Here is a 21,732-nt window from a genome sequence, read left to right on the forward strand (position 1 = left end):
AGACATTTGTTTTGCCAGTATATATATCACCAACAATTTTCGGGAAAATCTTACTTGTAAAAGAGATATTATTCATAATTCTCATCTTGTAATCGTCGCATAAAATTACATCATAAATGAAAACTTCCTACAGCAAGAAAATAAATAAGGTAAAAAATAAAATGGGTACAGCGTGCGTGTTTAAGTATATCCATCTGTTTAATTATCCTTTAACATTTCACCAATCGAACAAAGCACTTATTCCTATTTCTCATACTAAAAAGAATCAGGTATTGTCTTTATAACAGAATCAGTTCTAATCAAAATTTATAAATACTTCATGCATGATTGCGCTAATGAACTACTACTTTTGTGTTGATATTTTTAATATGTATCCTTCATATTGAATGGCAAAGCCTCCGTACTGGGTTCCACTGAAAATCAGCGCATTGTGTAAGCTATATACACATGCATATGCTGAGTGGAAACCCTTTTGGTCGCATCATGTATTTTTTTTTATTTCTATGTTTATGAATGAAAATGAATTGTTACATCTTGCGCCAAATAAAGATTTTTCTTTCTTTCTAGTGTAAGATAGTAGTTGAATTGAATGGCGACCCCCAATTAATTAAGTAGAATATTTTAACATAACAGTGTGTGTTATCTTCTCTCCCTTTCTACCAGTTCAGTTCACTTCAAAGCTAGAAAGAGAGGGAGAATAAGTCATATTGCCTTTCAAAGTTCACGAGTCCCCAGATCAGCAATTAGTTAACAAATATCCCTATGGTAATCATATATCTTCGTAGGTTAGGTTTATCGTTGTTTTAAATTTTAGACTAAAATAATTTTAAATAAGAGGGCACTATGTACTGGACGCCCATTTTTCAGATTTTATTGGGAGATTAGTATTGTCAATGGCAATGAAAGCTTCAATGTAGTTGCAAGTTTGCAAGGTAGCAACTGTCACTCAGTGGCAACACAGGCCCCAGCCTTGTAATATGGCCGCTGCAGGTTAGTTCTTTTAATTTTGTCACGTGAAAAAAAATTTGAATTTACTTTTAATTTGAACGTTTTATTCAATTTTACACATTCGATAGTATGTGCATGTGATTCATCTTCATAAATGAGATATTCTTGAAGTGTTCCAATGTTATCTAATAATGCTAACGTGTCATCGTTTCACCTCTGCGGACGTTTGGATTTACCGCGTGGCCACATTTCTTAACTTTAGAACTCTGTATTTTCACCAGAACATGGTTCCAAATCAATATCTTCATGTTCAACCAATTTCATAGAGGTTAGAAAAAGTGAACTTGAACAGATGTGCCACAAATGTTAATTGTCCTTTCATTGAGTCCATGAATAACCGCTTTCCAAAATCGGAGTAGGTCGTTCACTCGCCATGCGTCATCGCTACGATATCCTCTATGTAATTCACTTTAAATTGATCATCAATATTACGCTTAATTCCAGGCAAGAAATCAAAGAAATCAAAATGGATCAAAGCAAGTATCACAGACATTATAGCAGAACCGACCACTATTCCCACAATAAACAATTGGGCGGATTCCGTAGATGAAGAACGTAAGTAAAATGGTTATAATTATGTATATTTTCCTCACTGACCCAATGATGAAAGAAAGGGTAATGGTTGGCCAATGTTAATCTCGTACCAGGGGCGCACTCACCGAGTGTTCGTCACTCATTCCGCCTCGGGAAGGTCTGAGTAAAGGTCTCCAGTGTTTCCAAACACATTCTAGCCGGATGCTTCCTCAACCGGGAAGGCGGGGGAACCAGAAATCACAGTGCGGCACCAAGCCTGGGATGCCTGGCCAGTGGGTCGGGTGGAGGCATAGGTGCCATCACTGTTGGAAACTCCTGTGACCAGCTGTTTTAGCACAATCTACGAGATGATGCTCAGTCATAACTCAATTCAGACTAGTCTTTCATTGGCCTGCTCCCTGGTTTACTGAGGGTCTTTATTACAATATTAAACAATATCAGTATATTATGAAATATCAATGAGTACCATTTTGCAGTCTAAACTCATCATTCTGTATAAAAGATTAGATATTTGGCTTAGTATGTCTTAAATTGTTGTGCCCTTCCCAGCAGAGACATTTGGGTTCGCGTCGCGACCAAGGGCGCCGGTGGTGCTCCCGTCCGCTTCGCGAGCTGCCCGCGGAGGGCTGGCCGTTGATGATGAGTCCATTCCTCGACGACCACCCTTCATTGCACACATTTCAAACCTGCCGTACGATGTTGATGAAACAGCTATCACAGAGCTGTTTGATGGCCTTAAGGTTGGTATTTTATTGAAACCTACTTTTGTTCAGTTTGCATTAGCTATTTAAAAGTTCAAACCCACTAGCCTCCAGAAGAATTTTGATCCAGCATAACCATACTAATTATAAAGAGTAGAAAAAAGATTTTTAGCACAATAGACCTTCAAGAGTAACAGGATTAATCAGGATTAATGAATGATGAAAATTATTGTGATACTGACACACAATGTCTATATGAACATTTTCATTACCAAAAATGCAATATGAAACTTCCAGTGATATTCAATTCCCAGAATCAAAGATAACGCATCAGCCTAGCCAATGTTTTGGCTTCGATAGTCCAACTGGGTAACAATCAATATACTGTTTATCATACCCATAAATTGTGCTTGTGTAAACATCAAGAAATAATTTTATGAAGTGATTATGTTATGATAACCTATTGCCAAACTTGATTTGGTTACAAATCCTAAGTAGTTATTTGAGTAACTTTAGCCAAGGGATAATCATGTTACATGACTACCCTTTAAAGGATGAAAGGGTGGAGAGGGAATGATTATATTATATTTTTATATGTATATATAGGGTTATTATATTTATATTGTTTAATGAAACAAGTTAATGAGGCAATTAAGAAATGGATAACCTATATATAACGTTTGTTTGGTCACAAATCCTAAGTACCTACCTACTTATTTTAAATAATTTTGAAAGAAAGGGAAATAATGTTACATAATTGTTCTGGAAAAGGGGAGATTATGTATAAAATGTATCAAAAGAATCTTTCATCAAACCCATATCTTTCCCATGGATGGCGTAAAAGGCCACTAAGGGATAACTTGGGATTCCTGTTGAAGGTTGCTAGCAACCTATCACTATCTGAATCTCAATTCCATGATAAAGCCATACAGCTAAACAGGGCCAAGTCATTTCTAGACTGTTAGCTCTGTCTACCCTGCAAGGACATAGACGTGACTATATGTATTTATGTATACAACAAATAATGTACAACAGTTAAATAAAATAAATTTGTCTTTTTCTTGAGGCATTGCATTTCAATTATAAAATTTTTCAGATTACCAACCTGAGATTGCCGCGGGAAGGCGATCGCCTCAAAGGATATGGATATGTTGACTTCGAAGACAGGGAAAGTCTTATCAATGCCATGAATATGCCAGATTTGGTAAGTTTTATCAGATTTTATTGTGTTCTTAGTCAAATTGTGGCTTGTTTTATTATATGGTAATTATGTTTGACGTTAATATTTTACATTTTGTACTAAACAGGTATTATAAGAGATAGTCTTAATGTCAACTGACTTCAGATGGTTTAAATTAAAAGCCCAGGTTCGGTACCTAGATTACCTACCTAGGTACCTAAACTGATCAGGTTGATCTAGCACCCGCAAGATAAGCACATATTTAAAAAGTTTTTTTTGCCAAATACGAAACTTTTAATATTACTTCATTTTTACCTGCACCGAAAAAAAGGACCATTGTTCTAATATCTGAAGTTACCTACTTATAATACGTTTAAAAATGTTTGCGATTATCTGCTTTGTTTTGAAATTTCTTCAAATTCGGGGTCCAGAATTCCCATAAAGGGTGACATTGTAAGCATGTTTGTGAGATTGTATTTTATGTTTTAGACAATAGGCGGCAGAAGAATACGGATAGATGTAGCTACGCAGGATAACGACCGGCGCATGGGCAGGGGGGGTCGCTCCGACCGAGACAGGTAACAACACCCTTTTTTTTTTTCTATTGTATTGCCGAATTTCACATCTGTTCTGAGATTTTTTGCGCGTGCAATGGTAATGAAATGTGTTTAGCATAGCAGAAATACAAATCTGTGTTAATAATTATGTCATTAGTAACGACAGAGACAAAATGATGTATTTTTTTATTTAAAGGCCTCCAAACACTATAGTGTAGCTACTCCGGTTGCGATAGGGGCCACGAAAGTTCGGTAAATAAATGGTACGCCGAACGTACTAGAACCACTCTCATATCTTTCCCATGGATATCGTAAAAAGGCGACTATGGGATAGGCTTAAAAATTTGGGATTCCTCTTGAAGGCGATGGGCTAGCAACCTGTCACTATTTGAATTTAAATTCCATCATGAAGTGATGAACATGGCCTTTCAGTAATTTCAAAACCGTTGGCTCTATCTACGTCGCAAGGGATATAGACGTGCCTGTACGTCTTTAATTTATCAAAACATTTGCGTTTATGTATGTTTGTCACGTATTTACCTTAAAAACTGTTGGATTGATAAAGATTGGGAGGAAATAATTTGGAAGAAGATTGGGACAGACATAGAATAGATCTTCAGGAGTAACAAGGGCTACTTCTTTTTCTGGCATTTGTCACGGGACCGAAACCACGCTCAAAAGCTAGTATAAAAGTAAAGCTTGCCTAGCCCGCAAGGGACGTAGACGTGAGTATATGTATATACCTTCTGTGACAGGGAGTACGACCCGGAGCGCACGATGGGCGACTGGCGCTCGGGCCCGCGCTCGGCGCCCGAGCCGGCGCGCGCCGCCGCGCCGCGCGTCATGGACCGCGACGGCATGCGCGAGCGCGGCGCCGAGCGGGAGCGCGACTGTGAGCATGCACCCCTATATTCTAACACATATACATCTAGCCATACTCATAAACACTGACGAAAAAGACAAATATCAATAAGCTTTTTGAACACTAGTATCAATGAGCGGACCATACACTATAGTGCGTGTTAATAAAGCGTGTGACGTAGTTTTCGAAGGTTTTTTAAATGTGAAAATGATGACGTTTAATTTAAATAAAAATAGGCTCAAACGGCTCAGAAGCATGGGTATAGTCTATGTTTAAAAGGATGCAGTTGTTTTAAATGTCACCTTGTATATTGCACATACACAGGCATATACAGTCAGTCTTTTCCTAAAAGCTTGTAAGCAAAAATTTCCTCTAGATATCTGGTGATAAAATAGAAGCACTCCCTTTTTATCCTGTTTTATTTGCATATTTTTATTACACTTATTACAAAACGATGTGTAACCATATTATTTCAAAGGTTGATATCAAAAGTAAAACAATTGCATATTAGATAACAGAATTACATCACAATGATGATAAATGAGTAATCTTCTTACGAGCAAGTTCTAATGTCGCACTTGGGACACACTCACAGAGCATGACACCTAGTATTTATGAACTTAATCCACATAAGGGGTATATATCTATGTTACCCCATTGTTGGGATGTACATATTTAGTCACAGACATCATAAATTTAGTTCAAATTGCTCAATTTGTCTCGGGAAGGTCTGAGTAAAGGTTGTTTGTATTTTGGTCACATTTACCTTCTAGCAGGAGGCATCGCTGACGCGATGGTAGGGGAACCAGAAACGCAGATCTTCGGGCTTCGTCGGGGACCCCTTATTGGACGAGACTTTGCCCCCTGTGTCTTTGGAAACCCCTGCGACCGGCATTTTTAGTACAATCTGTGACACGGCGTGAAGCCGTAACTCAATTCAGACTAATCTTTGACTTGCTCGGACATAGTTATTCATTTCTGAGTGATGTATTTGTAAAAGAATGAACTCATTCTTTCAAGTTAACTCCACAGGATTAGCATCAGTAACCACTCTGGAATGTTGAGCGTAATTCGTTTAACTATAATTGATTTAGTCTATCCCCATACATCAAGACAGTACTCAGGCCTTAGGTGGTGTCAGGAGTCCAATAAAATATCGCAAAAATATACATATTTTTTTTTAACTTTGACTAATCATATTCTGGGTTCTTCTGTGGTGTGTGGAGATTAATTTGCGATAGAGAAGTGTCTAATCCAGTTACATAAAAAGTCGTAATACATCTTTTTGCGTATCATTTAAAAGTATTCTATAGTACCTTGTGTAACTGATAATAATATGTAAAAAATTTTTTATTAGCGAGTGCAGACAACCGGCCGGGCGGCTGGCGCGACGGCGAGCGCGCCGCGCCCGAGCCCGCGCGCACGCCGTACGGCGGCCGGGACTCGTTCGGCCGGGACCGAGACGACCGGTAATTATATTTTACTAATATTTTATTTTGATATGGCGAGATTTTTTTTTAGATTTGGCAAAAGATCGGGTCAGGGGTACCTAAATCCGTCGAGCTTGCATTAAGAGATTTATGAATGTGGATAAAACAAAAGAAGTATGCAGAAATTGTGGCAAGTGGAAAAATGTTGTCTCTGCTTAACCCCTCCGGGGAAGAGGCATGATTTAATGTATTATGACGATAAACATGCAAAGATTAACAGCAAAATTGAATGGTGTAGCAGATAATTTTTCGTTCAAAGCCTCTGTGAATAAATCAGTCTACTTGAATTTTTTCTTATTTTATAAATATATTGAACATTAATCTAAATAAATTATATTTGTGTATTTAAGACAGCCAACTATCAGAAATACTTATCTCATCATAATTGCATGGCTTTAAGTTCAAAGCTTAAAAAAGCACTACTTTTCAGTACATCTAACATGTCGTCTTTGATGCGTTCAAATTTTAAATTCAATGATCCTCATAAAGCAATCGGGATTCCTAGACATGAACGGGACAGAAATAGGTTAAATTGAATATTGTAAGGCGTATTTACTCATTATCATTTGTTTATTTTTACTTAATTCTATTTCTGTAGTAAAATTCCAAATTTGATTGTATTTCCGCATCTAAAAATGACGAAAGAATTTAATTTCGAAAGAGGTGTGGCGGTATTCGTCTGGTCGTCATGCCACAGGAAATTCCATTCAGGGGTCATTACATTCCAAACGGGTGTGGACTGTTGACATTATTCCTTTGCACGCGTCAATTTATGTATTCTTGTAATGAAATGTCAGCTCTATATACATATAAACCCTTCAAGCCATATTGTTGATATGTATTTGGGTTTATTTGTGGTTACCAGTAGGTAACACAGTAGGTAATACAGTAGTATTCATTCTGATCCTTAAAGATTTTAAGTTCTATCTAACTGAATTTTTCCTTAGTTGTATACATATAAAACACATCATTCTGTATTTTTATGCAAAATAAAATCTGAACAGATTACTACATATTATACACATTCATATAAATACGTCTATATCCCCTGCGGGGTAGACAGAGCCAACAGACTTGAAAAAACTGACAGATTTTTTAGACTTCAAACTGTTCTTTGGTTTAATGATAGAACTATAGGTGCCGGGAACCACACAGCATTGAACTGAACAAGTTACTAGAAGTCCTTAAAGGCAGGTTGCATCTAACTACTAAATTCTGTGTTATCTTCTGTAAAAGTAACTACTAAATTCTGTGTTATCTTCTGTAAAAGTATACCACCTCTTATATGTTTATGATACGAACTTTGTAACCCATTGTGATACAAAAAAGACCCCTAACCTACTTTAAGTTTCCACAATGATATTTTCGTGTGATCAATCCAATAGGCAGTCAGTTGCATTATATAATAATTTGTAATAATTTCACAGCAGCCGAGGATTTGGCCGCGATGGCGAGCGTGAAAGGAGTGGTTATGGCGGTCGAGATGGATTCCGCACTGCTGAAAGAGATGGTGGTGGCTTTAGGTAAGCAAAACACGTCGCTATCATCAGTTCAAATAACTTTCCACTTTACTGGACCTCCGAAGCATATAATGCAAGTTGCGACCGGGAACACGCAAAATTAAAGAGATAGGTATTTTAATTTTAGCCATGATCTTGCAATGGGTAAGTCAGGTCTTCCCACGAAAGACTCCTTTCTAATAAAGTTAGAAAGGAGTCTTTCGTGGGAAAGCCTCTTCAGAGGAACCTAACCCATATAGATCATGGTAAAATCTGCACTAGGTGAATGTACATATTGTTTTCGCTTATATTTCCGTATGTGTTTATACTAACTAAATATTTTTTTCTTTGCAGCCGGGAAGGCAGAGGATTTGGTTCTCGCGGGTTCGGTGATCGTGACCGTGACCCTCCACCCAGAGAAGGTAAATTCTGAAGTCCCATATGAAACTTCACTAACCTGATTTACAACAATAGGCTATTTGACAAAGTTTTAAAAACTATCTAAGGGTATTTATTTGTTTATAAGGAGCCCTACAAAAATACTTTTCTGCCTTTATTACAGTTATTTTATTAAAAAATCGAAAAAGAAAATGAAATATTCAAATATGCCGCCAAAACGCGACTTTTAGCAATATGGCGGCCATGGCATGCAGTGACGTAAATTTCGTGTAAATATCATACAAAGCTTGTTGGTGTTTCGAAAAGTTTTGATTTTCTCTTGGTTTTATTTAACTTGTGCCACGTCATATGTGTGAAAATTATTAAAATGAGTTCCTATAAATGTTATGCAGTGCCAATGCACTAATACAACAATAAAATCTCCTACGAACACTGTTTTTTTCTATGCCGATGGATTTGAATATTCGCAAGAAGTGGTTTCAGATCATGATCTAAGATCAGTGGTTACCAAGATATACTTACATTGATGTTTTCACATTCCTCAGTTCGGCAGCATAGAAACCTTCTTCAAAGACAATCCAGATTTCTTCTTCCAACCATTATTGCGTCCACTTTTGGTAGGTTTCGACTGTCAGCTTTCGCGGAATTGGTTTCCATTATTAAATACCTATTTTATCTGACTTATCCTGAGCGATCAAACACTTATAAAATCTTGAAAAATAATAGCGAACACTAAGGAACGGTACGATCCACAGTCTGTTTATGGATAATTGACGTCATAATAGAAATAGCCAATCACGTTCGTTTTTAGTCACGTGACAGCTGCATATAAAAACCTAATTTTCTTAGACGGATTTTGTTTAAATAATGCAATATTTTTATCTCGCGTTATTACAAATCGCTCCAAAAAATTATATTAAGACTGATGACATAAAAGAAATGTATATTTTTAATACAGTCAAATAGCCTATTATGCGACTCAGTGCTACAGTGAAGAAAAATCGTAGCTATATCTGTCCACATCTCAAAGATGGGAATTTAATTACTAGAAGAGTTAAGAGACCGTAAGATTTACTTTCCCAGAATGATGTCTATACCAGCCTCTATTTAGCTCTACCCGACCTTGTCTTTAAATTGAAAGTTTCTTTTTACAATACAAGACCAGTAATTAAATGAAACAAGTTTAACAATATTTAAATTTGTATGAAGTAAAATCTCTCGGGCCTATGTTTATCGTCCACGTGTATTCCCAGACGCGAAGCCCCGCGAGCGGCCGAAGCTGAACCTGTTGCCGCGCACCGTGCCGCGCGAGCCCGAGGCGGCCGCGCCCGTCGAGGAGCGCCCGGAGCGGCCGGCGGCCAAGCCCGTGCCCGCCGAGAAGGTGTTCGGCGCGGCCAAGCCTGTCGATACTGCTGCGAAGTGAGTACACGAACATGCTTCTTTATTTCTGTTCCATACTCTACCCTTTCTTAAACGCAGCCCGCTGATACTAATAAACATGAAACCAGAGAAACTTGCCCCAAACTTGTGCTCGCTAAGAAATTAAATCAATTTATTTAAATACGATCCAAGGTGACCTATTCAGATATAATCTTTTGTATTTATCGGTATTAAAAGAACCAGTCTCAAACTAAGCCAGTATGCTATTCTTCTATAAATTAATGTTTCATTGCACACGAAGGATCAATCAAGATCTGTATCATGGTTGTGACGAGGGTATAAATATATATCCTATGTGCTATATCAATGGTCAACAGACACCGAATAGCGTACCAATGCGCCATTCGGTCGCTTTACACCGACAAATTATTTAGGCATAGGGCGAGAGATCAAAAGAATTTCGATAATGTCAAAATATCTTACCGTAAATTACTCTATATAGGATAAAATTCAGCCAAAGTTTTCTGCCCAACTTTGAAAAATCTGAAGCGAATGAATATATATAATAAGTCTACACTAATGGCACATTATTGTTAAATTACATTTTCCAGTCTATTTTGAAAATTTGGCTAGTGATAACAAAGTCACCTCATATGAGCCAGTTATTTGTGCCGTTAACCATAATTTGTAAGCATACAAAGACAGCTACTATCCTGTCTAGACGTTTGAAACAGTTGCCATTATTTTGCAATATTTATCCGATCCTTTTGATATTGTAATTTACGAATTGGTGATAATGTGCCTAAACATAATACATTAATATTTTTTAGCATTTATGAACCAAAAAGTTGGCGTTAAGTATCTAATAAAGTTAATTTGCAGTGTCAATTTTTATATTCTTGGAAATAACTCAAGTTGCTTGTTAATTTTGTCAGATATCATTGACTGAACTTTGCCCAGTGTTTTAGTTAAGATTGAATTCTCAACTAAAACACTGGGCAAAGTTCAGTAAATGATATCTGACAAAATTAACAAGCAACTGCAAAATTAGATGCACATAAACATCCTTTAATGTTCACTGTGCTTGATAGACAATTGAGTATTCTTTTATAAGCAATACATATCTTTGCCTTGTTAAATTGCAAAATGATAATAAAAATTCCTATCATATTAAATTATTCACTGAATCATCAATGCTCAACCTTTAGACTGTGATAGTAGCCTTTTTATAACGTAGATATCTCTAGAAAATTCTACAGATAAGTAGCCTCATCCTCCGACAACCTCAATACAATTTTAAAATAAAATGAAAAAGAAATGGACATCGATAAAACATAGTCTCCAATCATCCACTTAACTCTTAATACACCTTTCAGGGAGCGTGAAATTGAAGAACGCCTAAGGAAGCAAGAAGAAGAAGCTAGACGCGCCACAGAAGAAAAAGAACGTTGGGGCCGTAGGGTATGTACTATAAAGAAATATATAGATTTTAGGACAAGTCGCAAATATTGAAAGCCCAAAATATAAACTACCACTTATATGTATTAAAGGACACTATTTATATATGTAAGTCAGACAGGAGTCACTGAAGACGCCAGGAGGGTTGTGATATTAGGTGTATTTCCCAATTGGATAAAAATAACTAGATATAATAGTTCATTGCACTTGTATTTGGTCGTTTTATCTAATTTGTATATAATTTATTCTTCAGAATGACCATTCCGGTGACCGTCGTGGCGGCGCGAGGCGTGGTAAGTTAATTTGCTTTATAACACAACCATGTTAACTTGATATATCTACATCAACTTTATAATTTAAATACTATATCGAGAACACCCAAAAACTACGCGTTTTAAAAACCTGTAGCTGGTATAAGGTAACTATTGTTTGCCACATAGTTTTTTTTTAAGTCAGGCATAAGGATTCAATATGTCAAGACTATCATCAGAAATGATTATATCCTGTCGTAGTCAATATTTTCATCAATAAAATTGTGTTTTTAGATGATCGCGGGCGAGACTCGCGCAGTTACAACAGAGACCGGCGTGATTATTCCAAAGATGATAAAGACAGGCGCGACTATCGCGACGATCGCGAGCGGCGAGACTACTCCAAGGAGAGCCGGGATGACAAGGTGAACCTACTTTTATATGTAGGTGAAAAGTTAACAGCGAATAAACCCTGCCTGCCTCTCCAGGAGCAGGATTTTATGTATAGGTAAATGACACTCAGAAGAAGTTCAACGTCACAGTTACGAATACAGATTCTTACGCAGACTAAACTTAGGGTCTGTTCTGTATATTGGCATGGTTAAGAAATTGTAATGTAGCGATGGTTATGTAGCTAGTAGCCGTTAGCAACCTCTTAAGCTACCTATGAATTACAATTGCAAAATTTTGCCACCCACCTTAACATGTCTCACTGTCCTCTGATTATCTACACCGACTTTATATGCATACAAATTTGCCTACCTATACATAACACAAATGTGTCTATCCAGGACCGCCGCGACTACAGAGACGATCGCGAGCGACGCTCGTCCGACGACCGCGGATCAGTGGACCGCCGCGGGTCACGCGACCGCCGCCGGTCACCCGACCGCCGCGGGTCACCCGACCGCCGCGTGTCCCCCGACCGGCGCGGGTCACGAGACCGCCGCGTGTCCCCCGAGCGGAGGCCGCGGTCTCCCGCCGCGGAGGAGGAGCGGCCGACCGAGAGGAACGGCCGCGCGAGGCAGAGCCGCTCCAGGGAGCGCGAGCCCGAGGAGAAACCGCTGCCCAAGCTGAAGGAACAGGAGAAACCGGTGAGCTCTTCTTCTACAGACTTAAAAAGCGAGGTACATATATGCTGCCAGGAACAAATGAGGATCTAGGTTGAAATGTGCGGCTGATGCAATAAACATCCTCATGGCGTTAGTCCCGGTTGCGTCTTCTTCTGAAAGCCTAGAATTACTACCTATTGGAGGCAGTTTATTATACAAAGCGATTCCTGTCTGATCTCCACTAAGCTGCAACTGCAAGGGAACCAGCTCAGATTGTCTTAAATTTCATCAAGATGTTTCCAGCAATTTACTTTGCTAATTGCTGATCTATAACATTTTACTTTGTATAATAATGTTTAACTCTCTTTTTCTTTTCAGAACTTCGTAGCGTCGAATAAATTTAGTTTCCTGGAGGACGCGGACGACGACGGCGGCTCCGACTAACACGTGCGGAGCCACTGTGTGCGCTGAATTTATTGACTCGTGTGTAAAGTGTAAATTTACGAGTATCTAGTGTCAAGTGTCGCGACTGCGGAGCACCGGGACGATCGTGCGTTGTCTATGTAATAGGACTCAATTAGAATAGTGTGGTGTGGATATAAGTGTATATTAGGGTCGCTATATGTTCGCACTGCTTCGACAGCAGCCCCAGCCTTTGTTGCCGCTTCTACAAGGTCACACCCTTTTGTAATAATCCATAATTAATTCCGTAATGCTAAGAAGCCACAATAAAGGCTGGGGCTTGCGATTGTGACCGTATTGTACTGATTGGTGTAAATTTTTCTATAGTTTATTACATACTAGTATTGTATGAACATTTGCAACAAGCAACAGTGACATGCAATTTCCAACAGATTTTTGGTACAGGTGCCTATTTTTTTTTTGTGAATATTTCATTATTCTTTACTTTTACTACCAACACTGAATCTTATTTCTTTATTTTAGAATTTGTATGTTAAATATATAGTTGATTTAGATTTATTATTAGAATGTTAATTTTATTCATATTTAATATTTACATTGGAAATTGTTACGGTACGTATGAGGCGCTGCGAATAGAAACTTCAAGTATATCTTACTGCCGCGACATGGCCGCCTGCGTATTGATATCAATTGATGGTAAATCCAACAGTATAGTTAAAACAGCCAGTGAAAACCTGGTCACAAGGACTATTAAACAAAATGTAACTAAACAGCAGGACATCAATTTGCTCTGGCGAAATTTTCTGTTTGGTAAACTACATTCTAATAATTGTGAATTATAAATAAATCCTTTTTACAACATAACTTGTCTTATTAATCCCCTAAAAACAGTAACAATGCTGTTAACGTTATTTAACGAGATTCTCTAATATATTTGATTTGACATACATATTCGAATCACTTTCGATGTATTTTCTTTCGAACTTTACTTCAAATAAAGATTGATTTCTTTATGCACGGATTTGGTATGTTGGAATTATTATAAATGCGAAAGGTCTGTTGTGACGCTTTCACGCCTCGACCACTGAACCGATTTTGATGAATATTACAGATATATAATTGACCGAACGAAGAATATTAGGCTAGGCACTTAATATTGCAAAAAAAGGATAAAACATTGTCAGTGAAAAATTTTACTTATTTGTTGTGTAATCTTGTTACATTATTGGAAAATCTTTCCATATTACTAATCAAATTTCATGAACGTCAAGATGACGGAGCCACCTCGCAAAACACAAATATTGTCGAACCAGCCCTTAGTACCTGGTTTGTACCTTTTGGTACCTATATCAAAAAATTTTGTACCTCAAAGAATTCAAAATTCAGAAATATATTTGGTTATATACAACTCGTTTAAATAACATAACATTAGCATTGTGCTTTTAAATAATTAATAAATATAATTTTTTGTACTAAATCCTTAACGCCTAGAACTATTTTGAAGTAAAGTTTTCGTTTAATACATTTTGCCATAATTAATCACAGGCACTTCTGTCATTTTCTTTTTGTTAATTATTTTCTGAAAAAACTGCTTTAACCCTTCGTAAGCTTTAGGCCGTATCCGGGCATGTACTAGGAATGCTTTGTTCCGGATCCGTCCAAATGCACTCGTCGTAGTTTTTACACAAATATAATATCTAATAACAAGAAATAAGGTGTTTTATTATTTGAAATGTATTTCTAACGAATGAAGCCGTCATAGACAACTGTCAAATATGAATTTCATCCGTTCATTTAGCTAACCAAGTCATTTCAAATTGTGACTTCGTTGTGTTGCAAAGTGACTGAAGAACGTGTGAGAAAACTCGTCTTTTTTGGCTGTAATTACAAACAGGTATGTAAATGTTTTTATTTCGTTATTATATAGTTACTTTCGAAGCAATTACGTGTAAAAGTTTATAGATTTAGTAAAAAAAGAAGGATTTTAGCTTTTTCAAAAGTAGATGGAGTGTGTTACATATTTCTTTCGTGTTAGTTTATGCATTATATCCAATACCTCTGTAATGGATATAATTGGTTTTAGATAGTAAATTTATTATACTATTGAAATACACTAACTTTTTTACAATAAATACATGGATTTTGTAAATATCTTATATTTTTCAAGACTGAGAATCCGTTACACGCACACATACGCACTATGTCCGCCATCTTACTTGTGTCGTACACTGTCTGTGTATTGTATCGCGACGCTAATATACAGCATGCTTTCAAAAGCCTCTGTGATTTATTCATTGATTGAAACTAAATCTACGAAATTTATTTTATTGGTTTTAGTCAAAATGTCGTTTGGTTTTGATGACATGATGTCATGATAGTTGGGAGATGGTATACAGGATCTACGCTCCGGTAACTCGTATCGCGCTGTGTTTTAGCTCGTTAGTTTTGTCTCCGTGAGCACTTTCTGATGAAGTGACATCGAGGGTCTGATGATGCAGTCGGAAGGTGGTATACAGGATCTACGCTCCGGTAACTCGTATCGCGCTGTGTTTTAGCTCGTCAGTTTTGTCTCAGTGAGCACTTTCTGATGAAGTGACATCGAGGGTCTGATGATGCAGTCGGAAGGTGGTATACAGGATCTATGCTCCGGTAACTCGTATCGCGCTGTGTTTTAGCTCGTTAGTTTTGTCTCCGTGAGCACTTTCTGATGAAGTGACATCGAGGGTCTGATGATGCAGTCGGAAGGTGGTATACAGGATCTACGCTCCGGTAACTCGTATCGCGCTGTGTTTTAGCTCGTCAGTTTTGTCTCAGTGAGCACTTTCTGATGAAGTGACATCGAGGGTCTGATGATGCAGTCGGAAGGTGGTATACAGTATACAGGATCTACGCTCCGGTAACTCGTATCGCGCTGTGTTTTAGCTCGTTAGTTTTGTCTCCGTGAGCACTTTCTGATGAAGTGACATCGAGGGTCTGATGATGCAGTCGGAAGGTGGTATACAGTATACAGGATCTATGCTCCGGTAACTCGTATCGCGCTGTGTTTTAGCTCGTTAGTTTTGTCTCCGTGAGCACTTTCTGATGAAGTGACATCGAGGGTCTGATGATGCAGTCGGAAGGTGGTATACAGGATCTACGCTCCGGTAACTCGTATCGCGCTGTGTTTTAGCTCGTTAGTTTTGTCTCCGTGAGCACTTTCTGATGACATCGATGTCTGGTTTGAATACATGCTAATAATTTTATTTTATTGACAGATTAAAATGGAACCCCAAACCCCAAGTACTTCCAGAAGCATGTTTGTCGGCTTGGAGGTGACTAGAACTCCTCAGGGATCCCTTATTCGGGGCAGAGATGTAGTCTTGGAGACATCTGGATCAGGGAGGATTAGAGTATGTTATTTTCCAGTTTTGTTAACTTTCCCTTTTACTTTAAAAACAAAAACTGATTATTTCGTATATTTTATTACAGCCTTGGCGGCCCCAAAATTTATCTGTGGAAGGCGAAGCCATAGAGATCGTGGATGAGTTGGTCCATGGCGGCGAAAAAGTAGCTGCTGTAAGAATGGTTTTCTTTTTTTTGATAACTTTAGTAGATGTTCAACTTTTTTTTAACTACCAAGATAATAATATGTCGAGATGTATACTAACTTATTGCTCACTTATTGATGTCTATTGTAAGGATTATCGAAACAAAATATTACCTATTATCACAACATGCAATGTTATTTACAAAATAATTATTTTTTAGGTACCAGAGGAACGTACGAAAGGTCAGCCGCGTAATCTTTTTGGCCGAGAACCTGTAAGTTTCATTTTCATAACACTCTTTGAAAGTATAAATTACTTGCATTGAGAAAGGGATTTTTATTTATTGCCGCTCTCATCGTGCACCGGACTATCTGATAGAAATCTAGTCCATCCAGTAACTAAGGTAATGTAACTAAGGGTGTTTGGTTTGTGCTTCAATAACACAATTCTGCTAAAATTGGCAATGCGGTATGAATGTATTGTAACTTCATTGATATAAAGGTGTTTGGTGTATGCTCAATAACGTAATTCAGCGAAATTGGCAATATGGCATGAATATATTGAAAGTTAATTGAATAAAAATGAACAGGAATCTCTATTCCTGTTCATCGTTGGGATACACTAATTATTCCTTTTTATAAAAATATTGTGGTTGGCATCTCTAACAATACCCGCTTTTGTTATGTTTGTGTGTATGCTTGCATGTGGTTTAGGGTTTGGTTTTTTTAATAGGATGAAGACATACTGGATCCTGAGCTGGCTGAAGAATTAGCCATCGACTCTGGAAGTGATGAGGATGCCGAGGAAGAATTGACTCTCGATCAGTTACAGCAGATGTTGGAATCAGATGACGATTTTATTGAAGATGAAGTTAGTGAGGAGCCATTGACTTGGTCATCTGATTTTAACGAATTTAGAGGGGTCAGGGAGGACTTCAACGAAGAAGCTGGTCCTAAAATTGAGGGAACAAGTCCTTTAGGCTTGTTTACTCAAATTTGGGACCAGCCTCTGATGGATTCTATTGTCCACGAAACGAATCATTACGCTTGGGAAACAATAACCGGTTTCTTTGAAACCGGAGACTCCATGCCAAGTAAATCTCGCATGAACGACTGGGTGGAAACTTCGGTTTCCGAACTATATAGGCTTATAGGTGTGATGATATTTATGTCAATATGTGTAAGAAGTAGGTTAGAGGAATATTGGATGACGGGTGTGATGGGTATGCCGGAGTTTCGAAAACTGATGTCAAGGGATCATTACGTAATGCTCTTAAAATTTTTGCACTTTACTGATAACAACAACATACATGTACAGGGGCGTGATAAGAAAATAGCTAAAATAAAACCTATTATAGATTATTTAAATAAAAAATTCCAGTCCATTTACGTGCCTCACAGAGAAGTATCGATAGACGAATCGTTGCTGCTTTGGAAGGGTCATTTAAGCTGGAAACAATGCATTCGTTCCAAAGCAGCTCGATTCGGTATCAAAAGTTATGAACTCTGTGAGGCCGTAACTGGATACGTAGTAAATTTAATTTTGTATGCCGGCAAAGGCACGACAACTGCAGAAACGGTTTACGGGTTTACTACATCCACTGCCAAAATAGTCCTTGAGCTTTTCAAGAACTATTTAGGCAAGGGATATACCCTGTTCATGGACAATTTTTATAATTCTGTTCCTCTGACCCAATTTCTAAAAAAACATAAAACTGACGTAGTCGGTACTCTGAACCGTCGCCGAAAAGACACGCCCGTAGAAATCCAAAATTTGCAGGATAAAAGGATGGCTAGGGGTAGTGTGGTAAGTAGACACTGTGGTGATGTATCCGTCATAGCATGGAAAGATGTGAAGCTTGTCACCACTGTATCTACTTACCACAAAACAGATATGGCTCCAGGGCACAGGGCTGGCCAACCCTGCTCCAAACCAGTCGTGGTCCATGAATATAATAAATACATGGGAGGCGTCGATCTCAAAGATCAAAAGCTAAGCATGTATTTATTAGAAAGAAAGAGGGGAATCAAATGGTATATTAAAGTTTTTAGACGTCTTTTAAATATATCTATTTTAAATGCATATATTATATATTGTGCTAACATTGGCCAGCATAAAAAAATGACTCACCGCCAATTTCGTTTCAAGCTTGCTGAAGAGCTCTGCTTAGAATTCGGACAAAACGTCTCCTCACGTTCGCGCCAGGTCCCCATCCCCACCTGTAGCAGGCTGAACAGGGATTTTAATCATTTCCCTGTTCATAATGAGGTGACCGAGGAGCGAACCAAAAAACAAGATAAATTTAAGAGGGGACGTTGTGTTAGATGCAGGCAAAAATGTAACATCGCGTGCAGTCATTGCACGGTGTATATTTGTGTTGGCCAATGTTGGCTTGAGTATCATACTTTAGAAAATCTATAGTTTGTAAATTACTTCTGTAGTTACATATATATAAAATATATAATTAAATATTATCTATTTATTTATATTAGTTATATATTTATATAAAATGTGTGATGTAGTAGTCAACACACCAGACTGCTACTTCCAGGTCTCGGGTTCGATCCCCAGTCAGGTCAAGTTGGTAAATTATCTTTTTCATATTGACTTCTGATCTTGGGTGTTTATCTATTTATGTATACATTATTTTATTTTTAAATATTAATATTAGGATTATTGTTTAAAAATACTTTTTTCTCTTTGATCCCTTCTTTCTTAGGACTGCACTGGTTTGGTCTACGGGTTATAAGATACATAGAATGAATATACAAATAAAATAAAAAAAAAAAAAATTCAAAGCCCTTCAGGCGAGTAGGCGACCAATACTGTTGAAAAGAGTTTCTTTCGGCGTTTCTTCTCTTGCAGTGGTCGGTTACGAAGCGCTAGTAGTCTTTAGCTTTGAAAGAATTAATAATTTTAAATTTGAGTTTTGAATACATATCTATTTAATTTATCTAAATCGATAATTTTTACATGTAATTTGACGTAAAAAAGTGCCTACAAAGGCCTATTTTCTGAATAAACGTTTGAGTTTGGTTACAGTCGGCTTGAGCTCGATCGAACGCATGCGTGTTTTGAGTCCAAACATGCTTTGTTTAAAATTTAAGTTGACGTCATTTAGAGACACTGCTGCAGTGCAGTTTGGTGCCTATTCTTCTGTTATCCTATTCTTCACTTGCGCTTCTGAATTTGTGTAAACTTTTTTGCATATGAATATTCTGCAGACTGTTTAAATAACACCCTTTTAAAACGTTGTTGTTATCAGTAAAGTGAAATGATGGGAATCTAAAATTTCGATTCCTACGCAAAATTTTTTTGTTTAATTTGAATTCATAATTCATTAAAAATAAGTATTTTTTTTTACAAAACAACCGACTTCAACACTATTCCCTATCTCAAAAATTACTGAACCGATTTTGATGAAAGTATTTTTTTTCAATAAGTCTTTATATATTACATAGTTCTTATCATTATAGATTTATTGAAAAAAAAAACTTATCAAAAACAGTTCAGTAATTATTTTTACAAAATTGTAATTTTATTTTTATTTTTTCATTGGTAAAAATAATTCCTAGTATGTACTATGAATCATTGGTAAAAATAATTACTAGTATGTACTATGAATTGAATAGGTTTAGAGTAGTGGAAACCAATAAACATTGTACATTTTTGTATTCCAATAAAAGAAACATTTTAATCAACATTTTATTTTTATTTTTACAAGACACTCTTTTCCAAATTACTAACGTGCACAACTAAAAACAAACATCCTGTAGATATGCCCAGATCCGACCTAAAGCAGTTAGACAAACATTGACAGTGGACGGATACGGCCATCAGCAGTTAGGCGTTAACCACATGCCGCCATTTTGTCCAGATACGGCCATCAGCAGACAAGCAAGGCAAACAAGTCACGCACACAGACATACATTTTTCTAGTTTTTGGCTATGGTTTTTCGCTCATTTTCTCTAGGCAAGCTATATATGTCTGATATAAAAACGAAACTACAATTTTTCGTGTTTGCCACACTGCCCTTACAGTTGAGCAAAGACAAATGTAAGTGAATGAACGAGCCAATTGAAAAAATGATAGTTTTCTAGGTAAGTTTTCAGTTTTTAGTAGAAATATACTATTTTAAGACATTTAGATACATTTTACTTGTTGTTTTGTGAAGCCAAATACATTATTTACGATTACAATGCCTCAAATAAATCTACATTTCAATATTTTCATGGTAATAGAAGTATAAAGTTTGCGTTGTAGAAGTTGCAAAATGGCGAAATCGTGATTCTTACTGGATTATTTGTGAAGACGATTTTAGAGAATTTTACTTGGGACATAATAACTTTTTGGCACCATTAAATTCCTCAATTATTGGACTTTGTGGAATAGTAAACAAAAACAGAATATATGAAAGATGTAAATTGCAAAATCAGTAAAATATTTACAATGGATAATTTTTCGGTAAGTTTTGAATTCAGTGACCTAAATATAATAAACGCAAGTGTTTTTTCGCATCAAAATTTATTGCATATGATTCTTCATTTATATATCTTTAAAAAAAAATAAATTTTTGGGTAGGTCCCAAATAATTATATACAGATATACAACAAAATCTAAGACACTGCGCGCCCGTCCGCCGCGGCGCTTGAACGCCGCAGACGAGGTGCGCAGTTTGCGTATAGCCGCCGCAGCTGAAGGGTTAAAAAACGATTATAGCGATAAGATCTTGGGAGGTACTAACCAGGTACTAAGTGTCCGTGTGGTCATTTCGACGGTATACATCATATTTTTATAAGAAACGAAGGTGGTTCCTCCATTTTGACGTCAAGATGGAGGAACCACATATCACAATCGATATTTTATGAACGTCAAGATGACGGAACCACCTCGCAAAACACAAATATGGTCGAACCAGCCCTTAGTACCTGGTTAGTACCTTTTGGTACCTATATCAAAAAATTTTGTACCTCAAAGAATTCAAAAATATATATTATAATACATTATATTTTTATAAGAAACGAAGGTGGTTCCTCCATTTTGACGTCAAGATGGAGGAACCACATATCACAATCGATATTTTTCAATTCTTTGAGGTACAAAATTTTTTGATATAGGTACCAAAAGGTACAAATCAGGTACTAAGGGCTGGTTCAACAATATTTGTATTTTGCGAGGTGGCTCCGTCATCTTGACGTTAATGATATTTTTGAATTCTTTGAGGTACAAAATTTTTTGATATAGGTACCAAAAGGTACAAACCAGGTATTAAGGGCTGGTTCGACAATATTTGTTTTGCGAGGTGGCTCAGTCATCTTGACGTTCATATTTTACTCCGTAACACCGAATAATTTTTGGTGAATTATGTAGGTAGTTTGTAGGTTGCTCATTGAAAGGAAAGTCAAAATAA

The 21,732-nt window shown here is 37.1% G+C and overlaps 2 protein-coding genes across 10 annotated transcripts; both read left to right on the forward strand.

Moving 5' to 3' along the window:
• The first annotated feature begins 864 nt into the window (after positions 1-864).
• Positions 865-13,658, forward strand: LOC106137680 (eukaryotic translation initiation factor 4B). Of its 7 annotated transcripts, none has more exons than XM_013338558.2 (15): positions 865-990; positions 1,453-1,563; positions 2,092-2,282; positions 3,340-3,447; positions 3,913-4,001; positions 4,736-4,872; positions 6,200-6,311; positions 7,760-7,855; positions 8,186-8,253; positions 9,484-9,649; positions 10,987-11,071; positions 11,322-11,361; positions 11,614-11,744; positions 12,111-12,413; positions 12,750-13,658. In XM_013338558.2, exons 1-15 carry the CDS (start codon positions 978-980, stop codon positions 12,813-12,815), a joined length of 1,716 nt encoding a protein of 571 aa, XP_013194012.1. In that variant the 5' UTR covers positions 865-977; the 3' UTR covers positions 12,816-13,658. The 7 variants fall into 7 exon arrangements, with proteins under 7 accessions (XP_013194012.1, XP_060801965.1, XP_060801966.1 ...); XM_060945982.1 differs by having other exon boundaries at positions 7,763-7,855; XM_060945983.1 differs by having other exon boundaries at positions 2,095-2,282.
• A 738-nt stretch (positions 13,659-14,396) lies between these two features.
• Positions 14,397-19,185, forward strand: LOC132902120 (piggyBac transposable element-derived protein 4-like). Of its 3 annotated transcripts, XM_060945985.1 has the most exons (4): positions 14,397-14,688; positions 16,049-16,183; positions 16,263-16,349; positions 16,542-19,185. In XM_060945985.1, the coding sequence occupies exon 4, from the start codon at positions 17,156-17,158 to the stop codon at positions 18,740-18,742; it is 1,587 nt and encodes a 528-aa protein (XP_060801968.1). In that variant the 5' UTR covers positions 14,397-14,688; positions 16,049-16,183; positions 16,263-16,349; positions 16,542-17,155; the 3' UTR covers positions 18,743-19,185. The 3 variants fall into 3 exon arrangements, with proteins under 3 accessions (XP_060801968.1, XP_060801969.1, XP_060801967.1); XM_060945984.1 differs by lacking the exon at positions 14,397-14,688 and having other exon boundaries at positions 15,836-16,183; XM_060945986.1 differs by lacking the exon at positions 14,397-14,688 and having other exon boundaries at positions 15,829-16,183; positions 16,263-19,185.
• The last annotated feature ends 2,547 nt before the right edge of the window (positions 19,186-21,732 follow it).

The sequence above is a fragment of the Amyelois transitella genome, chromosome 10 (assembly GCF_032362555.1).
Source record: "Amyelois transitella isolate CPQ chromosome 10, ilAmyTran1.1, whole genome shotgun sequence".
NCBI lineage: Eukaryota > Metazoa > Arthropoda > Insecta > Lepidoptera > Pyralidae > Amyelois > Amyelois transitella.

Bases quoted from the DNA above. Each gene is read 5' to 3' on its own strand.
- LOC106137680 (XM_013338557.2), top strand. From the start codon at position 1,255: ATGTTCAACCAATTTCATAGAG. The intron at 4,873-6,199 runs GTGAGCATGCAC...ATTTTTTATTAG, and splicing joins CGCCGAGCGGGAGCGCGACT to CGAGTGCAGACAACCGGCCG. The intron at 6,312-7,759 runs GTAATTATATTT...ATAATTTCACAG, and splicing joins GGCCGGGACCGAGACGACCG to CAGCCGAGGATTTGGCCGCG.
- LOC132902120 (XM_060945985.1), top strand. From the start codon at position 17,156: ATGTTGGAATCAGATGACGATTTTATTGAAGATGAAGTTAGTGAGGAG.